The sequence below is a fragment of the Mizuhopecten yessoensis genome, unplaced genomic scaffold, assembly GCF_002113885.1.
Source record: "Mizuhopecten yessoensis strain PY_sf001 unplaced genomic scaffold, ASM211388v2 scaffold7491, whole genome shotgun sequence".
NCBI lineage: Eukaryota > Metazoa > Mollusca > Bivalvia > Pectinida > Pectinidae > Mizuhopecten > Mizuhopecten yessoensis.
Genome location: NW_018407074.1, coordinates 702,931 through 722,508, shown reverse-complemented (window position 1 = coordinate 722,508; position 19,578 = coordinate 702,931). Strand labels below are relative to the sequence as shown.

Here is a 19,578-nt window from a genome sequence, read left to right as displayed (position 1 = left end):
ACTCTGCTTGTTTCAGTCTACTCGGCTGTAAATAGAGTATGTGGTTGAACAGTGCTAGAATTGTTGAATGCTAGCTGTGAGCGCCAAAATGACAGCACAAGCTGTATGCTCCCCAGGGAGTTGAGAAAGATATTGGCTGGTTGAAAAGGCCCTATAACCATGGATAATAATTTGTGAACCGCTTTGAGACGACCTATGAACTAGGTTGTGATAAAGCGGTATATAAGAACCTCGAATTAATATATTATTATTAAATGTGCATTATAAAATAATGATATATTACAAAGAAAGGGCCATTAAAGACTTTATAGAAAAAGATTCACTTGTTTGTAATAACTGTTTAATATAATGACAGGTTTCAGTATTTTAATGTCTCGACAAAATTGTATATAATCAATACACTCTTCCACATCAATTTAAAGATTTTAATTGAACCTCATCAATCTAACTTTCTCTAGCACATTTTTATGGGATTTATATCTTTACATTTGTTCTTTTGTTTCACCAAGTCAGCTAGGAAGCCTAAGTCAACAAGTTCTTTGAAAATGTATTAAAAATTTCTGCTGCCAGAACATCCCAAGTCACCTTGCATGAAATTTTGTTCAAATCTTATATAAACAACAAAGGAATATTTGACATTTCTTTTTCTTAAAAAGAATTTTAATTGTCAAAATCTTAAATGGTATTGTATATATACAGAGTTGCACATGAAGTATATTGTATCCCACATTTTACCCAAATCTTGAATGAAACGTGTACATGCATGTAATGTATGCAATAATTGAATTGTGAAGTTTGTCTACATAATCAATGAAATATTAAAATTTCATTTGGTAAACATGACAAAAACAAACAAATAGCTTACTGCTGTCCTAACTAAAAAAGAAATAAGTTTACCTTGAATTTTCAATTTTCTTTGAAAATGGGAAAAACTGTAAAGTTATCTCCCTTACACTAGTCACCGCATGCATTTGTCGGACCTGCTCTAGTTTCTGGATACTACATGGAGGCAACAGCAATGGTGACATTTAACATTGGTGGAAATTTATAGTACATGTAATAAAAGAAAACATATCAAGTTATATACAACAATGTATGCCGGGGAACTTTCCCCAATCAAAATGTCGCCCTTCAGTGGTAGAATCTGTTATTGCGCAGTGTTCATTTTGCCCTTGACATCACATGTTATTCTTATGTTAAGTATGTTGTGTACTTCATTTCACTATTGTAATAAATTTGCCCTCATTACAGACGTCGAAAAGGGCACAAGTCAAACTGGGAAAAACTTTCCAGTATACAGTAAAGTATCGAGAGAGAGATGGATGTACAGTAAAACCTCGATAAAATGCCAATCATTCTGTGTCACCTTGCCAACAAACTACAAGATCTTTGTTTCTCTTTTCCTAAGAATTCCGTTATTTATTTCCTCTATTTATTGATACACCTCTTTTTGTGAAAATTTCTCCAGAAAAATGGTGGCAGTATACCAGGTTATGCTGTATATTCAAATTATGTATAACACTAGTCCCACTGTTCACCTTATGTGTTCATGGACTCGAGTGTGGCTGTATGAAACTACAGTTTAAATGTAATCCATGAACTAATGAAGCCAGTCTACATTTCATTATGAACATATTGCTCATTGTAGCCTACTACGATGGTAGCAACCAAATTACAGTTTAGTCCTTTTACATTACATTGTCAGGACTATGCATGTAAAGAAACAATTCACACCTAAGAAAAACCTTAAATATTGAATCTTTTATCATTGAAACCAGCATTAATATTCAACGAAAAGAACAGCTCTATAACTATCAGATTCTGGCAATAGTTACACTTTTAATATCGCAATAAATCCTACCATCACTACGCATATCGTGTTACAGCTGCGATGGGATTTCTAGATCCAATACTGCAAGCGTAACTGGTGTGTGACAACCCAGTCACTAAGTAATCTCCATAAAACTTAGGGTATTTCCCTTACAATTTCTCGGTATAATAAAAACTAAAATTTTACATCTAAAGTAGGAACCAAGCATCCTGAAATTAACATTGTATCGTCTCTCTCTTTATAGATTAGCACTTCCTTAAGCTTTCTTTGTGTTGACTTTAAACCATGTTCAACACGGACATTAGTCACTTGGGACAGCTTACTGATGATTGGTCATATCATGAGACGAGGTCGTGTCACCGCTTAGCTACTGAGGACAACTGGTCGCGGATTTTAGATAGTCCGTCTAACATGGTATCCAATGTTTCCTTTGACAGTTCAACATTGACATGTTCCACCTCCGGGGTTTTATCAACTTCTGTCGCATTCTCCTGTACCTAGAGGGAGAAAAAATCTCGGGTAACAAATGGATCTATATATATATTTGAAAAACGGTTTGATTCTTTGTTCAAACAATCTTCAGAGACAAAAAGAAAATCATTTTTTTCTAAGAACTTATTGTAACAGGAGAAACATGAAGAAATAACATAAGGCTGTCGCATCTATAAAGTGTTTTTCAAGTTTTAAGTAATTGAGTAATTTGACAATTTTAAAGATTTGAAAAATAATACTGTCTACGTATTTGACTGAATACATTCTTTTTTTAAAAAACAGTGACTTCCATCAAAATGATTTCAATAAAGACGTCTTAACTTTATCTGTAGGACACAGGTAGGGACAGACATTCTAGTGAGAACGTTGTACCTTCATATGAAGAATACAGCAGGGGAAGGACATTCTAGTGAATAAGTCCGAGGTTGTCTTACCTTCATCTGTAGAACACAGGTGGGGACGGACATTCTAGTGAATGAGTCCGAGGTTGTCTTACCTTCATCAGTAGGACACAGGTGGGGACAGACATTCTAGTGATTTTGTCCGAGAGCCTTACCTTCATCTGTAGGACACAGGTGGGGACAGACATTCTATTGAATGAGTCCGAGGTTGTCTTACCTTCATCTGTAGGACACAGGTGGGGACAGACATTCTAGTGAAAGAGTCTTAAGGTTGTCTTACCTTTATCTGTAGGACACAGGTGGGGACAGACATTCTAATGAATGAGTCCGAGGTTGTCTTACCTTCATCTGTAGGACACAGGTGGGGACAGAAATTCTAGTGATTGTGTCCGAGAGCCTTACCTTTATCTGTAGAACACAGGTGGGACAGAAATTCTAGTGATTGTGTTCGAGGAGGTCTTACCTTCATCTGTAGGACACAGGTGGGGACAGACATTCTAGTGATTGTGTCTGAGGTTGTCTTACCTTCATCTGTAGAACACAGGTGGGACAAAAATTCTAGTGATTGTGTCCGAGGAGGTCTTACCTTCATCTGTAGGACACAGGTGGGGACAGAAATTCTAGTGATTGTGTCCGAAGTTGTCATACCTTCATCTGTATAACACAGGTGGGGACAGACATTCTAGTGATTGTGTCCGAGGAGGTCTTACCGTCATCAGTAGAACACAGGTGGGGACGTACATTCTAGTGATTGTGTCCAAGGAGGTCTTACTTTCATCTGTATAACACGGGTGGGGACGGACATTCTAGTGATTGTGTCCGAGGATGTCTTACTTTCATCTGTATAACACGGGTGGGGACGGACATTCTAGTGATTGTGTCTGAGGAGGTCTTACCTTCATCTGTATAACACAGGTGGGGACGGACATTCTAGTGATTGTGTCTGAGGAGGTCTTACCTTCATCAGCAGAACACAGGTGGGGACGGACATTCTAGTGATTGTGTTTGAGGAGGTCTTACCTTTATCTGTAGAACACAGGTGGAGACGGACATTCTAGTGATTGTGTCCGAGGATGTCTTACCTTCATCTGTAGAACACAGGTGAGGACGGACATTCTAGTGAGGAGGTCTTACCTTCATCTGTAGAACACAGGTGGGGACGGACATTCTAGTGATTGTGTCCGAGGATGTCTTTATGTCAACCCTCCAGTCAAAGTCTACCAAGCGCGGCAAGGATACTGAAATGTTATTGTGACCCTATTTCATGTTCAAAGTGCAATTTATAATATAGATATAGGACAAATAATAAGTCAGCATCACATTACCAACCAGCTGATGTATGATTAAAATTCAGGATATACATAAGTATAAGGTAGTGCCGAACACTAACATATTGAAATTACAGAAATAGGATGTCAGTTGTGGAGCAAACAGTAGATTGGTTGGTTTTACTAAATATGATATCATTGTTTACAGAGTACATTATGAGAGTCTCTTTATCATCAGCTCTGTATTGTTTTCACAGTTTGGAATTTGTAGTGTAATTTTCACTTTCACAAAATTCACATGAAGTTATACAGGTTTGTGCAATGTTGATTTAGTCTTTTTGAAAATGTTGGGTTTATAGAACTTTTTCAGAAAATGTTTCCGGTTACATTGACATAGTAAGGTATACAGTATAGCCTTTACAGAATGTCCACTGTCATGTTGAAATTGTCAAAAATATTGTACAACTATATTGTGAAAATAACTATAATAAGTAATATACTGAACATTAAACACTGAGTTTTGATTTCTTCCCCTTCACAACGATACTGTATAGATGTTTAGTTTCGTCGGGCTAATATTTTGCCGTTGTCCCGATCAGTACTAGTTTGCGTCAATTTAATTTCGCGTAATATTGCCAGGTGAAAATATTACACTCATGAAGGTACTTTTGTATTTTGGTGTTGGATTTTTATTTAATTTTTCAAAATAATGTAATATACAATATAGAATTGGTTTGATCTCCATTATCTGGCAGTAAAAGGTCTTTTATCTCTATAATTAGGTTCATGGTATAATTTTGACTGTAATTAATTTCGTGCCTTCGCTGGTGACTGTAAATATAGCAAAATTAGAACTTAACATGACTGAGTTTATTTGAGGTCCTACTCACCCTGATTATTTAAGGCACTGTTTCTCCAGTTGTTCATATTTTCCATCATTGTCTTCACTAATAGATCTCTCAGATTTTTGTGAAAATTACCTGGAAAAAAAATCTCATACACATATATTGGTTTGATAGACCATTGTTTATCTAAGAGGGTATTTAAGAATAAGAAACATTTCATAAATATATCTATTAGGATGAGGAATAGTGATAAAGATAATGTCGTCATTTGGGCTCGAACCTGCGACCCTTGGCTCTCCAACCCGATGCTCTACCGCTGAGCTAAAGGGAAATTCCCTACAGCTAACGCTTGTGAGGTAACCTAAACTGCACATCTTTTACATCAAAAATCTATGAATTCTTTCTACAAATACTTTGAATTTGAAAGCTTATCCTGAACCAGTGCAAAAATTCTTTTGACAATATCACTGCACAAGGCCCTGAAATTCTGTTTTGAGTACCAAAAGATTGATGTAATTTGTATGCATGCTTTAGGCAATGCAGCGAGCACCTGATTACTGAAGATTCTAAAAGTTAATCAGGTATTGCATTGTGATTCAACAAAAGGATTGAGCACAAGTTATTTACTTATTTAAAGCTGTGTATACTATTTACCAGAAAGTACTCCAATCCTCAAAAGGGGTATAAAAACTGAGCACACTTTTCACCACTATTCGATGTTCTAAGTCAGTCCTGTAGCATATGTGAATGTGGCAGATTTTGATTGTACACAGGATTACGGTCGCCTTCTAGCTTCGCACTAGATGGTATTCCCTATAGCTCCCTATAGCTCTGTAGTAGAGCGTTCGACTAGGAAGTCTGGGAACGCAGGTTCGATCCCCAATGAAAGCACACTCCTCTCTTTCCTGTTACAAAATAGTGTCCATGGCCTTTCCTGTGGTGACAGGGAGGTAGAACCTGGGTCGGACTAGAAACCTAGGAATCTCAGGTTCGATCCCCGGTGGAAACACGCTATTCTCTTTCCTGTTACACTTCATTTATGGGTAAAAGTGTTTGTTTTTACCCCATTCAAGTGAAGGACATATATAGTTTGTCTTGTGTGTCTGTTAGAGTTTCCATTTAGCATATTCGCGCTATTCCCCTATATCTCAATTGATCCCAAATATAAGCTCACTACTCTCTTTCCTGTTACATAAAATAAGCATGGCTGTTAAGGTTTGTACTTACTTGGAAATAGAGACTGAAGACTGGAGGGATTTGAGTCTCCATGGAATACTGCTGTCTTCAACAGAGCACCAAGTGACCGCACCAACTGGAAAACAATCCTCAAATGAGACCAATATACAAAAGTATTTGTTCTGTATATAATTAAATGTAATAGAGACTTCTTTATCATGCATTTTTTTTTTTAAATAAGTGTAATTAATTAATGTAGTTAAAGGGGAATTAATGGGGAAGTCTGCTAAGGGACAACTCTGAACTCTATCTATCTGTCTACTCCGGTGTTGATAGATGCCTACACCTTACCTGTCTACTCTTGTATGTGTCCAGAGAGAGGACATCCCAACACCTTACCTGTCAACTCTTGTTTGTGTTGAGAGAGAGGACATCCCTACACCTTACCTGTCTACTCTTGTTTGTGTCCAGAGAGAGGACATCCCTCCACCTTACCTGTCTACTCTTGTTTATGTCCAGAGAGAGGACATCCCTACACTTTACCTGTCTACTCTTATATGTGTCCAGAGAGAGGACATCCCTACACCTTACCTGTCTACTCTTGTTTGTGTTCAGAGAGAGTACATCCCTACACCTTACCTGTCTATTCTTGTCTGTGTTGGGAGAGAGGGCATCCCTACACCTTACCTGTCAATTCTTGTTTGTTTTGAGATAGAGGACATCCCTACACCTTACCTTTCTACTCTTGTTTATGTCCAGAGAGAGGAAATCCCTACACCTTACCTGTCTACTCCTGTCTGTGTTGGGAGAGAGGACATCCCTACACCTTACCTGGCTACTCTTGTATGTGTCCAGAGAGAGGACATCCCTACACCTTACCTGTCAATTCTTGTTTGTTTTGAGAGAGAGGACATCCCTACACCTTACCTGTCTACTCTGGTTTGTGTTCAGAGAGAGGACATCCCTACACCTTACCTGTCTACTCTTGTATGTGTCCAGAGAGATGACATCCCTACACCTTACCTGTCTACTCTTGTCTGTGTCCAGAGAGAGGACATCCCTACACCTTACCTGTCTACTCTTGTTTGTGTCCAGAGAGAGGACATCCCTACACCTTACCTGTCTACTCTTGTTTGTGTTCAGAGAGAGGACATCCCTACACCTTACCTGTCTACTCTTGTTTGTGTCCAGAGAGAGGACATCCCTACACCTTACCTGTCTACTCTTGTTTGTGTCCAGAGAGAGGACATCCCTACACCTTACCTGTCTACTCTTGTTTGTGTCCAGAGAGAGGACATCCCTACACCTTACCTGTCTACTCTTGTTTGTGTCCAGAGAGAGGACATCCCTACACCTTACCTGTCTACTCTTGTTTGTGTCCAGAGAGAGGACATCCCTACACCTTACCTGTCTACTCTTGTTTGTGTCCAGAGAGAGGACATCCCTACACCTTACCTGTCTACTCTTGTTTGTGTCCAGAGAGAGGACATCCCTACACCTTACCTGTCTACTCTTGTTTGTGTCCAGAGAGAGGACATCCCTACACCTTACCTGTCTACTCTTGTTTGTGTCCAGAGAGAGGACATCCCTACACCTTACCTGTCTACTCTTGTTTGTGTCCAGAGAGAGGACATCCCTACACCTTACCTGTCTACTCTTGTTTGTGTCCAGAGAGAGGACATCCCTACACCTTACCTGTCTACTCTTGTTTGTGTCCAGAGAGAGGACATCCCTACACCTTACCTGTCTACTCTTGTTTGTGTCCAGAGAGAGGACATCCCTACACCTTACCTGTCTACTCTTGTTTGTGTCCAGAGAGAGGACATCCCTACACCTTACCTGTCTACTCTTGTTTGTGTCCAGAGAGAGGACATCCCTACACCTTACCTGTCTACTCTTGTTTGTGTCCAGAGAGAGGACATCCCTACACCTTACCTGTCTACTCTTGTTTGTGTCCAGAGAGAGGACATCCCTACACCTTACCTGTCTACTCTTGTTTGTGTCCAGAGAGAGGACATCCCTACACCTTACCTGTCTACTCTTGTTTGTGTCCAGAGAGAGGACATCCCTACACCTTACCTGTCTACTCTTGTTTGTGTCCAGAGAGAGGACATCCCTACACCTTACCTGTCTACTCTTGTTTGTGTCCAGAGAGAGGACATCCCCCACACTGGCTAACACACTTTCAGAATATTGCTGTTTGTCTCTGTTAATAAATGACTCGTTACAGATCCGTAATACCACATCTTTAGAAGACGCCTGTAAATAAAAGAAAAATAACTCAGTTGTGTCTGTTTTTCTGCACAAAGGTAAATACTACATAACAATTGATTTATCAAATAGTTAGTGAAATATTACCCCCCTTTTTTCTCACTTGTTACCATGTATCATATAGATAACTAATCTTTGCAGACTTCAGACTAAATTATCTTTTCATATCCCAGACTCTCTCAATGATACACCTGTATTAGGTCATTGATGTCTGCAGTGACACTCCTCCTCCAGGACATCAATACCAACACCAACTGTCATCCTTCAGTTCATCGATGTCAACAGCGGCCATCATCCTTCAGGTTGTCAATACCAACTACGGCTGTCGATGTCAACAGTGGCTGTCATCCTTCAGGTTGTCAATACCAACTATGACTGTTGATGTCAACAGTGGCTGTCATCCTTCAGGTCGTCAATACCAACTATGACTGTCGATGTCAACAGTGGCTGTCATCCTTCAGATCATCAAGGCAAGGAGTGACCAACTGCAATATATATAGCAGACCATTCTTCTTCAGGTCATCAAATTCAGCAGTGGCCATCCTCTTTCAAATTATTGATGTCAGCAGTGACATATAGTCTTCCTCAAGATCGTAGAAGTCAGGAATGGCCAACTTCCTTCAAATCATGGATGACAGCACTGACTGTCCTTCTCTGGGTCATCTTTGTTGAGGCTGTTGTCTACTATGCCTTGTGAGTGTCCATCTAAGTACTTTTTTGTAGACAAGTTTAAAACCTTCCCCGATTGTAAATGTCCAGGTGTCTACTGGGGGGTCGCAGTGGCCAAGTGATTAAGGCGTTAAGACATTCTGCTACCACTAGCCCTCCACCACTGGCTCGCGGGTTCGAGACCTACATGGGGCAGTAGCCAGATATTGGCTGTAGGTCGGTTTTTCTCCAGGAACTCTGGCTTTCCTCCACCATCAAAACCTGACACATCCTAAAATGACCATAACTGTTAATAGGATGTAAAACACAAACAAACCAAAGTCTACTGTGTTTGTGCTTTTCCTTAAGCAATATTGTTTGACTTTAAAGGTATCTGATCTTTGTTTAGATGGTGAACCTTCTGATGAGGAATTTATGTTCTATTTTGTGAGTCTCCATCACTCTGAAGGAGTTTCTAGAAGGCTGATTTGATTGAAATACAGATGTTCTCAGTATTAAAGCAAGCTATTCATTGGGGGATGTATGGCTTAAAAGTTTGGATAGATGGCACTCTACAGTATATACTGTTTATTTATTTTTTTACATCTAAGTCAATATATCAATAAACTTACTGGTGTGTCTACTTTCAAGTGCAGGTGTGTCTCCTTTCACGTACAAATGATTCTTCAAGGTGTGCCTTCTTACAAGTGCAGGTGTCTCCTTTCACGTACAAATGTGCCTTCTTACAAGTGCAGGTGTGTCTCCTTTCAAGTACAAATGATTCTTCAAGGTGTGACTTTTTACAAGTGCAGGTGTGTCTTCTTTCACGTACAAATGTGCCTTCTTACAAGTGCAGGTGATTCCTTTCATGTACAAATGTGCCTTCTTACAAGTGCAGGTGTCTTCTTTCACGTACAAATGTGCCTTCTTACAAGTGCAGGTGATTCCTTTCATATACAAATGTGCCTTTTTACAAGTGCAGGTGTCTTCTTTCACGTACAAATGTGCCTTCTTACAAGTGCAGGTGTCTCCTTTCACGTACAAATGTGCCTTCTTACAAGTGCAGGTGTGTCTCCTTTCAGGTACAAATGTGCCTTCTTACAAGTGCAGGTGTGTCTCCTTTCACATACAAATGTGCCTTATTACAAGCAAAGGTTTCTCCTTTCACGTACAAATGTGCCTTATTACAAGCAAAGGTTTCTCCTTTCACGTACAAATGTGCCTTATTACAAGCAAAGGTTTCTCCTTTCACGTACAAATGTGCCTTATTACAAGCAAAGGTTTCTCCTTTCACGTACAAATGTGCCTTATTACAAGCAAAGGTTTCTCCTTTCACGTACAAATGTGCCTTATTACAAGCAAAGGTTTCTCCTTTCACGTACAAATGTGCCTTATTACAAGCAGAGTTCTCCTTTCACGTACAAATGTGTCTTTGGTATGAAACTACTACCATAAGTCTCAATAGGTCATTGAATTATACATTATTACCCGAACTAAAGTAAACAGAAATACATTCTACTTCTGTGCTAGATAATAGTAGATTACAATTAGATATATGTAACATGTTGTTGTGTTATAATGGTATAGCATTGTTTCATACTAGATCATGATGCGACTCATTTTAATACGTGTATTTGCTGAAAGATTACAATGAATGTCATTGTATATTAATGCAACTAAATGTATTATACTTTACTATCAGTACTTATAGTGTAGGACATTATATTATACACCACTATGTACAACTGTACACAGGGACCTAAGAATTTGTTACAGCTATATTTGGACCTAAACTAAGGTATTCAAGTAATTTTACATGTTTTACGGGTTTAGATCGACTTTCAGTAAAAATGACACCCCCAATGATCATATATACTGTGATATATATTTATGTCAGTATATGTTATATTTTACTACCTTACTCCCATTCAGAAAAAGCGAGTGTGCCCATTTAAAATGGTTGGTTCCAGTCTATGCCAGTTCTCACAAAGTATGAGTTCTTGTATTGTTCTGTTTGGGCTTGCAGGATTTTAAAAACATTTTGAGTTGTTTTTAACATGTTTTGTTACGATGTTGTTTGTGACACAGCCACTGAACTTCTTTGCTCTGATTTGTCTTTTGTTTATTGATTTAATCAAAAAATCTTTAAGGGGTAGTGCCGGGACCAACCCCTCAACCACCTTATATAAGAGCACTAGACGGAGGCTTTTCCTTCTGCATTCTAGTGTCTGCAGCTCAAGATCTTATGCCATCTTGTTTATGCATCCCGTCTTTCTGGTCTTGTAGTCTTGTTTGATGAGATGTATCGCTCTGCGCTGGATGCGTTCTAGTTTGTCCTAGTCTGCTTTTTGGTATGGATCCCATATAGTGGCGTCGTATTCCATTACAGATCTTACCATTGAGATATAGGCGGTTTTCCTTCATTCCAAGGTGCAGTGTTTAAGATTCCTGCATAGGAAGCTTTTTTAAGGCCATAGTTGATTGTGATTTCTTGGCTACTTTGCGTGTGTGGTCCATTTTAGGTCTGATGATATTTGTAAACCAAGATAGGGGCTGTCTTGCACTTCCTCTAAGATGTGGTTGTTGAGGGTGTAGAATTTTGATGTTTTCTTGCCCATGATCATGTACACCACTATATACTTAGAAGTGTGTCCGAGTTTGGAGTTTATTCCTCCTTATTTGAGAAGATTTGGGAGTTGTTAGTACATTTTTCGAATGAGCGGATGTTCCGAACACCCCAACTTGTTTCGTGAATAGTCCACATTTACTTATTGAATCGGACCATTATGAAGTTTCGATCCACATTCCAATTATTAACGCGTGCGACCCTCTCAATATATCAGATGTTAAAAATAAGGATGACATTCTGCAGACAACAGAGTCAGTTCCACAACTGGCATTCTCAGCATATCATAACAGTGATCGACTAGAGGGGGGTGATTTGCGATTTATTAAGCATACTTAAGTTCTTGCAAATATAAATGACCTATGCAAACAAATACTTTCATCGGGCCCCTATGAAAGATCAACGAGGGCCAACTCGTTACTGTACAAACATTCACATTACCTGCAACAGGACTGAAAGGGCGTCAAAATCGCATTGTATCGCCATTTTGTGAATCACGTGACATCTGTTTATAGCTCAATCGATACCTTTTGGTTTCGACCAATCAGATAGCTGAATTGAAGTCAGATGACAGCTGAGCGATATTTTCTTTTAACCAATCATTTTTCGCCCTTAATCACGTGCAATGTAGTACCGATTGCCCATCGGCGGGAAGTTCAGTCGTCTGCGTACCGGTGACAAAGAAGCTATCTCCGTGTTTTAAGAATCTCTCATCTTATTTATAAACATGCCTGGTGAAAAGTAAGTACAAAACTACCGAAAATGCATTAGAAAATGTTAGCAACTTGAAATGTTCCTTCTTCCTGTGAATTGTAGGTAGGTTAATTAGAAAAACTTACTTAAATAGTGTCCGTATAACTGTTTCGTTTACACAAAGTGAATGGGGCCTTTGTTCTGTACTATGAAAGTATGGGAAAACCACTTGTTCATTGTTCACGATTTCAGTTTTTGAAGCATTTAAAGCAAAAGTTTCCACATAAAATATAGGTTTGTAGCGATTGAGTCTTTATACCGTTTTGTTTTAACACATTGTGTTGTCCAAATAATGCTCACACTTCCGATAATTTATGAATACCATTGCAAAAGATGGCGCCATCATGGCTTGCGGCCATGCCGGTTGATGGGAGAGTTCGGTTTCATTTTACCTTAGGCTTAGCTTACATTCCTGCTGATTGATCTGTCATTTCTATTGTCGTTTACTTTTGATTGTTGTATAACTTATGATTATGAACGATCAGATTTTGTTCAAAAGAATGATCTTCAGACAACAAATAATGAAAACGAACTATTTCAGTGATTGGTAAGAAGCCATGGTTATCGACAAAGCTAATGTTGCATTTGAAATCCATCTTTTTGGTGACAAAAGATCGTTCTACATGCTGTTGGAAAGCTTTTGTTTTGCTACGTGAATTGTTGAACAATGTTTGAAACAAAAAAATATCCCGAGTTTGAATTGGAACAATGTTCGCTCTCTGAAAATATCGATTTTCGGAAGACTTTTGTAATTTAGGGGGGGGGGGGGGAATTTAAATCTACTGACCTTTTTGACACATGGTTATTTAAATCATTTAAGGGGGCAGAAACGTGAAAAAGCAACATTTATTTGAGCGAGAAGAAACATTTGTATTCCCGAAGCAGACGATAACAAGTAGTCATCTGCTGCAATTCATCAACCGTTACATTTGTACGTCTATATAGTGTATATATATATATATAACACGGGTTTGTTATTTGCAGGGAGACCGTTGCCGAGACAGTAGAAACCCCAGAGGTTGTAGAAAAGAAAGACGCGGAGGCAACAAAAGAACCAGAGACCACCACAAAAGAGTCTGAGGTAGGATTAAAATTTACAGCTTTAGTTAAAATTATGATGGAATATCAACAAATGATCTGAAATCGGTTATTTAATTATATTGTTATTAACGTTAATTCAGGAATATTTGCAAGAGTATTGGAAATATTTGTTTTGCAAAATTATAAATGACTGGTATATTCTTGTAGGAAACAAAGGAGGCAGAGAATGGAGATAAGGCAGATGGCAAAGAGGAATCTGCAGACTCGACAGAGAACACCAACGAGAATGCAAATACAGAAGATTCGGAAACAAAAGGTATCAATAACATGAAAGAAAATCTGTAGTTAGTTTGTTTAGCAAGAAGTCTCTGATGGCATATACGTTATAACTGCTGGTTATTTTTTTTCACACGTGTCATTTTGAAAATAACTGGCAATAAGATAATCGATTAACAGATGCAAGTATGTTGATGCAATTTTTTTTTTTCCATTCACAGAAGAAGTAGAGGAGAACACGGCAGAGAAAAGATCTACTGAAGAAGAGTCGGAAGACGCTAGTCCGACCAAGAAAGTAAAAGTTGATGAAACAACAAAAATTGAATCAAATGACAATCAGGCAAAGCAAGTGGAAGCTGCCTCGGCATAAAATTGTGCACATCATTAACTTTCATTCATTGTATAGACCACTACATCATGTCATGTGACAATTCTATTGTAGCATAGTGAACTCAATCATACAAAACGCTATGTTTATTTAAATTAAGAATCAGGAGGAGAAATTGTTTCAGGTGATTATTGTTGGTGTTTATATTGTAATAAATTTCGTCTCTTATTTTCATTACTATTTTTGTTGTTCTTAATTATTGATTGTCGACATGATTAATAACGGGAATGCCATTGTTGCATATATTATACACTAGCCAACCTTTAAAACCAGATGATTTGCGTAAAAAACATTGAGATGTATAATGAATATCAAATGCTAACAGCAAATTAACTTACACATTTCAATTTTGGTGGGCCACATGAAATGGTAAAAACAGATTGCTATGGTTGAGCATATTCCCATTTAATATAGGGATTGTACATTTGCCATGTTGCAGGACACCCAACTAGTTCTGATGGGACAGTAGAAATTTTTGGCTATGGTTTTTGTGTTGCAATGGCATTTCAATATGCATGTTGAGGAAGCTTAATGTAGACTGGACTTCAACTAAAATAATGTTGAGATAAACCAAATGACGTTTTTGCAACCAATGACTGCATGTTGTATTTTTGTCAGCAATTGCTGCTTGAATTGATAAACGAAACATTGTGAAGGATATCTGAAATTTCTGGGGTCTAGATCATCAACTGAAAATCGGATAATGCTTAGGAAGTCCTCCATAAGTGTCAATATGTTGCACTTTGGCTAAAGTTTCGCATTATATATGGGTTGCTGATTTAACATTGTCAAGTGTAAAGCTGACAGATTTTCTGGCTTGGAGTAACTTCTCCTGTCCAGTTAAGGCACTGCATTGATTATTGCTTGATTTAACATTGTCAAGTGTAAAGCTGACAGATTTTCTGGCTTGGAATAACTTCTCCTGTCCAGATAAGGCACTGCATTGATTATTGCTAGATAACAAAGTTTATAAAGGGTATGCTTTGTTAATATATAGGTATCTAGTCTGAATTACTGTTCATTTGTTGATTTTTTTAGCTCGCCTGGTCCAAAGGACCAAGGTGAGCTTGTGCTGTACTTCGGCGTCTTTGTCTGTACATCGCCAATTTCTTCAAACAACTTCTTAATCACTGATTGAAATTTGACGAATTTTGACTGGAAGCATCCCTAGGTTGTGAGTATTCAAAATTTTACAAAAGGGGCAATTTGGGTATATTGCTATGGAAGCATTCCTAGGTAGTGGGGATTCAAAATTGTACATATGGCAGGGCCGAAAAGGGTTATTTGGCTATATTGCTTGAAGCGACTTCTTGGAACTTAGAGATTGACATCAACTATATTTGACTGGAAGCATCCTAGGTAGTTGGGATTCAAAATTGTACAAATAGTGGGACGGGGCCAAAAGGGGGTAATTTGGCTATATTCTTGAAGTGTCTTCTTCTCTGGAACCAAGACATTGACATCAACTGTATTTGACTGGAAGCATCCTTAGGTAGTGAGGATTCAAAATTGTACAAATGGTGAGAACAATAGGGGGCAATTTCTGTAGAACTATGCACTGGATATATATCATATTTGGTCAGAAGCATTCATGAGAGGTGGGGATTCAAAATTGTACAAACACTATGTTATGTAATGAGATCTGAAATTATTTGGATTGAGTGGGGCTGACCCCTCGGGATAAGGGGTGGGGCCAAAAATAGTTTATTACTTGGAAATGGTTTGAGATTCCCACCCTAGAACCATATATACCATAGTTGGGCATAAAAGAGACAAATGCTGTCATATAAGAATTGACCCCGGGATCTGCAAACTTAAACCCTGGGTCATAACTTTGAAAAGGTTGAGATCCCCACACCAAAACTATATATACAAATGCTGGGCATAAAGAAACAAATGTAGTCATGATTTTAGAATTGACCCTGGGGTCTGGCCACAACCCTAGGGACCTAGTTTCTTGGTCACACCTTGGAAACAGTTGAGATCCCCACCCCATAACCATTCATACACTTGCTGGGCATGAACAATCTAATACATATATGGACAAGGTTTGGACTTATGGTCTGGCCCATTCCCTCGGATCCTATTAGGAGAATATTTTGCCATGTTCTGTTGTCGTTGGTAGATTCCTCTGGTTGGTTTGCGGAGCACCCAGGCATTACACTAATCACTGGTATAAAAGATGAAGGCACTGATTTCTTAGATATCCAGGTGAGCGATACAGGCCATCTGGGCCTCTTGTAAATTTTATTTTCAAATACAACGGTGAAATAAGTAACAGAAATGGACAGGGTCCATTCTCGAGTCCATCTTAAGTTCGGAGTTCAAACGCTGGTCTGGTCATGCATTTTTCCCCATGGCAATGTGGTTTTTATGGACCACTTTTAAAAAGAGCTGTAACAAATATTTCACAATGGATGGTTAAAAATGTCTTATTATGAATATAGTTAAACTTGATGATTCTTTTTACCTAACAATTCAAAGCAATTTTTCATCTTCTCAACAAACAAAAAACGAAAAAATCCACTCTTTGGTACTGTACCAAACGTCCTTGTCCCATGTTCATTGAACCATACTCGTGCTCAACTCAGAATTTCTGCTCAAACCGTTTTTTAGACCTTTGATAAATTTATAGAAGAAAACACATTTGTCATTGATCTGCAAGAAATTCGGGGACACTGATCATGAGGGCCGTATACCGTTTTCGGTGATAAAACTTGACTTAAAGATCAGCTTGAGCACAGCGGTTTCATACTTCGGACGCAAATATGAACCCTATTGTATCGTAACACAAATATATTTGCATGCGGCAGCGTCAAACACCCTGATCCGTTACAAATCAATCAGGAAAGTGTTAAATAACAAGACTCCAACTCCTGTTCTGTAATACTTTTGTTTTTAGCATTATGAGGAAACGTATCGGTAAACACATGCTTTTGTTACATATGACAGATGATTAATGGAAAACAATCCCATTACAAAACAAAAATCCATCATCGAATGTCCTCGAACCTCCAGGCACAACACAACTTCAGCCTCGGGCATTCAACGTCACGCGGAGTGACTTCCCTTTGTCGATAATTGTAAGCCATTTAATCATTGGTCGGTTTTGTTACACCACTACCAATGAAATTGAAGGTTTCACATCACGGCTCACAAGAGCAACATCCTGTAGAGAAATACACGTCTCACTCAAGTTGACAAACAATCGTGTAACCGTATGGCAGTCTGTGAACAGTGAAAATTTCCTAATAAGACAAGAAGTGTATCCGAGGAACACTTGAAAGTTGAGACACATACAGGTAAAAATGGTTTGGGTCGATTGAATTGTTTGTATATCGAGAACGGAGACAGCTGTCCAGTTAAAACCAATATTCAATATTGACATATAGTTCTGACATGTCACAGTGGTAGCGACCCCCTAACTTTAAAAATTACAGCCTCTGTATTATGCAAATACACCTCCCCTTAATTGAGCTGTAATATTATATAAAGCGATATGTTTGATGATGAGGTTTGTTACAAATGTAGGGTACTGATATGAGTATTGGTTTTGGTGGACATGAAGGATGAATCATCCCAATATCTTACCTTTCCAGCATCTGGAGCTGAACTAAATTTATATATTCAAACAACCACAGGAAACAGCTACAGGAGGAACTGTAAAGTCATTTTAAGCTTTAGTAAAGAAGTTTTTTTCATGTGAAGATATTAGGTCTTCATTTCCTAAACAATTACATGTATCATGAAATTTCACAAGGAAATTCACAAAAAACAAACCTCATGCTTCTAAGTTCGTCTTTCGACTTTCTGACGTCAAAAACGAGGTTTCTGTTGATAGAATTTTGATATCATCTCTCTAACAGGTCGGGGAAAACCACTAACTTGCGTATAATACGCACACTCGCCTATACTACGCAAATAGGGGTATGGATTTGTTACTAAAAATAGCCAAAATCACTTTAATCTTAACTTTTTCAAATTGTTTGTCCAAGTCGCATTTATTCAGTCATGAAACATAATACAAATTCAAAAATGAAGTTTATTTGCATGTGGGAAAGTACCAAAATTAGATGCAATATTTCCGGTTAAGTTACATCAAGTTTCTAAGTAGCGAATGCTTTCAGTAAGCATCTTGTAGCAAAATATGATTTACCTTGTCGTAAATTACATGCGATTTTTAACAATATCTTGCAAAGGTTATTCTTAAAGTGATTTGGGTTATTTTTAGTAACAAATCCATACTCCAACTGGCGTTCAATGGGCAAGTTTGCGTATTATACGCAATTTGGTGGTTTTCCCCAACCTGTCTAAAGACTTAATTTCATATCAAAATGTTAGTAAACACAAATGCTTGTTCATTTGAACATCTTATGTAAAAGTTCATTTTTAAACCTTCATACCCGTAATATCAGCTTCTTATCAATAGAATATGTTCAGTGACTTGAAGATAATTTATAAATGTACTTAGTATTTCTGATCATCTCAAATCACAGAAATGTAAGTAATGTTTGTGATGACTTGTTTCAATAAATTTTAATATATACTTATGTATACTAAGACTGAAAGATATAATGCCTGCTGTGCTTGCTTAGAGGTAACATTCCTCCATGCATGGTTTCTAACTGTCTATCATACATTATGTAGTAACACTGAATTTATATTAATTAATTTATACTGTTATTAGTTTACAAACACGTTTTCTATAAGTATGGTTTGGCTTTAATTTAACTTTTCAGACTTTGTTGCCAAAATGAGAACGTTGTTGGTGGTAGTTCTGGGACTGAGCCTTTACTCAGGAATTATCTGTCCACCAGTGCAAACTCAGCCAGAGGAAGGGGGAAGTGATACTGATGATGAAGTAAGTCATATAGATATGGTTTTCTCCATGAAGTAAATTATTGATGAAGCATTGATATATGATTCACTTACTCAGTTATTGAAGAAGTAGATGGTCCTTTTGGCAAACATTTTTAATAATTTAAATAATATAAAGCCAATTACCTTGAAATTTTTGTTGTCATGTTGTCACAACCAAGTCACTCAAGATTGAAAACCAAAACATGTATATTTTCCCTAATTCTGTTTTAAATGTCCACCTGTCTGTCTATACATCCATCATCACTTTGGTTTCCACAAAATAATATGCTTACATATATTACTTAATTTTGATGAAACATAAGTAAGGCTAAGTTCACAGTTCAGCAAAATCTGCTCATAATTAATGAGCATCATACTTCTCTCTGATTGGTCAACTGTTGCATACAATTAGGTAATGAAATGCCATTGTTGATCCAAAGGAAAAAAATGACTGCCAGGTTTTACACATTACCAGTACTATTATATTATACTAAATAGGACAAATGACAAAATAAGTTTGAAAGGAAACTATCAACTCAACTATATAAAGTTTAATCAAAAGTTACCCAAAGATGCATTACTGTTGACAAGAATATAATAAAAAAAAAAGAAAAGAAGGGAAACAATCAAACTTACATATCGGCTGTAGTCAATTTATCTTGTTGACTTGTTGGAGAAATAGGCAGTCCCTTAGGCAAACCT

General features: G+C 37.8%; 3 protein-coding genes across 5 annotated transcripts in view; 2 read left to right on the top strand and 1 right to left on the bottom strand.

The window, feature by feature from the left end:
* Nucleotides 1–1,444: 1,444 nt before the first annotated feature.
* On the bottom strand, nt 1,445–12,140 carry LOC110453710 (COMM domain-containing protein 9-like). 2 transcript variants are annotated; one of them, XM_021502795.1, is made up of 6 exons: nt 12,000–12,140; nt 8,141–8,272; nt 6,065–6,149; nt 4,883–4,972; nt 3,859–3,962; nt 1,445–2,328 (listed from the first exon to the last, which is right to left on the bottom strand). In XM_021502795.1, exons 1-6 carry the CDS (start codon nt 12,042–12,044, stop codon nt 2,188–2,190), a joined length of 597 nt encoding a protein of 198 aa, XP_021358470.1. In that variant the 5' UTR covers nt 12,045–12,140; the 3' UTR covers nt 1,445–2,187. The 2 variants fall into 2 exon arrangements, with proteins under 2 accessions (XP_021358470.1, XP_021358469.1); XM_021502794.1 differs by lacking the exons at nt 1,445–2,328; nt 3,859–3,962; nt 4,883–4,972; nt 6,065–6,149 and having other exon boundaries at nt 6,798–8,272; nt 12,000–12,121.
* A 51-nt stretch (nt 12,141–12,191) lies between these two features.
* On the top strand, nt 12,192–14,193 carry LOC110453711 (myb-like protein X). The gene is made up of 4 exons (XM_021502796.1): nt 12,192–12,299; nt 13,296–13,392; nt 13,560–13,668; nt 13,850–14,193. Exons 1-4 carry the CDS (start codon nt 12,286–12,288, stop codon nt 13,996–13,998), a joined length of 369 nt encoding a protein of 122 aa, XP_021358471.1. The 5' UTR covers nt 12,192–12,285; the 3' UTR covers nt 13,999–14,193.
* Nucleotides 14,194–17,160: 2,967 nt separating this feature from the next.
* LOC110453708 (nucleobindin-2-like) overlaps nt 17,161–19,578 on the top strand; it is a 39,801-nt gene continuing 37,383 nt past the window's right edge. For both annotated transcript variants that reach the window (XM_021502792.1, XM_021502791.1), the window contains exons 1-2: nt 17,161–17,318; nt 18,756–18,877. In XM_021502792.1, the coding sequence (XP_021358467.1) occupies nt 18,770–18,877 (108 nt within the window). In that variant the 5' untranslated portion in view covers nt 17,161–17,318; nt 18,756–18,769. The remainder of the gene's footprint in view (nt 17,319–18,755; nt 18,878–19,578) is intronic.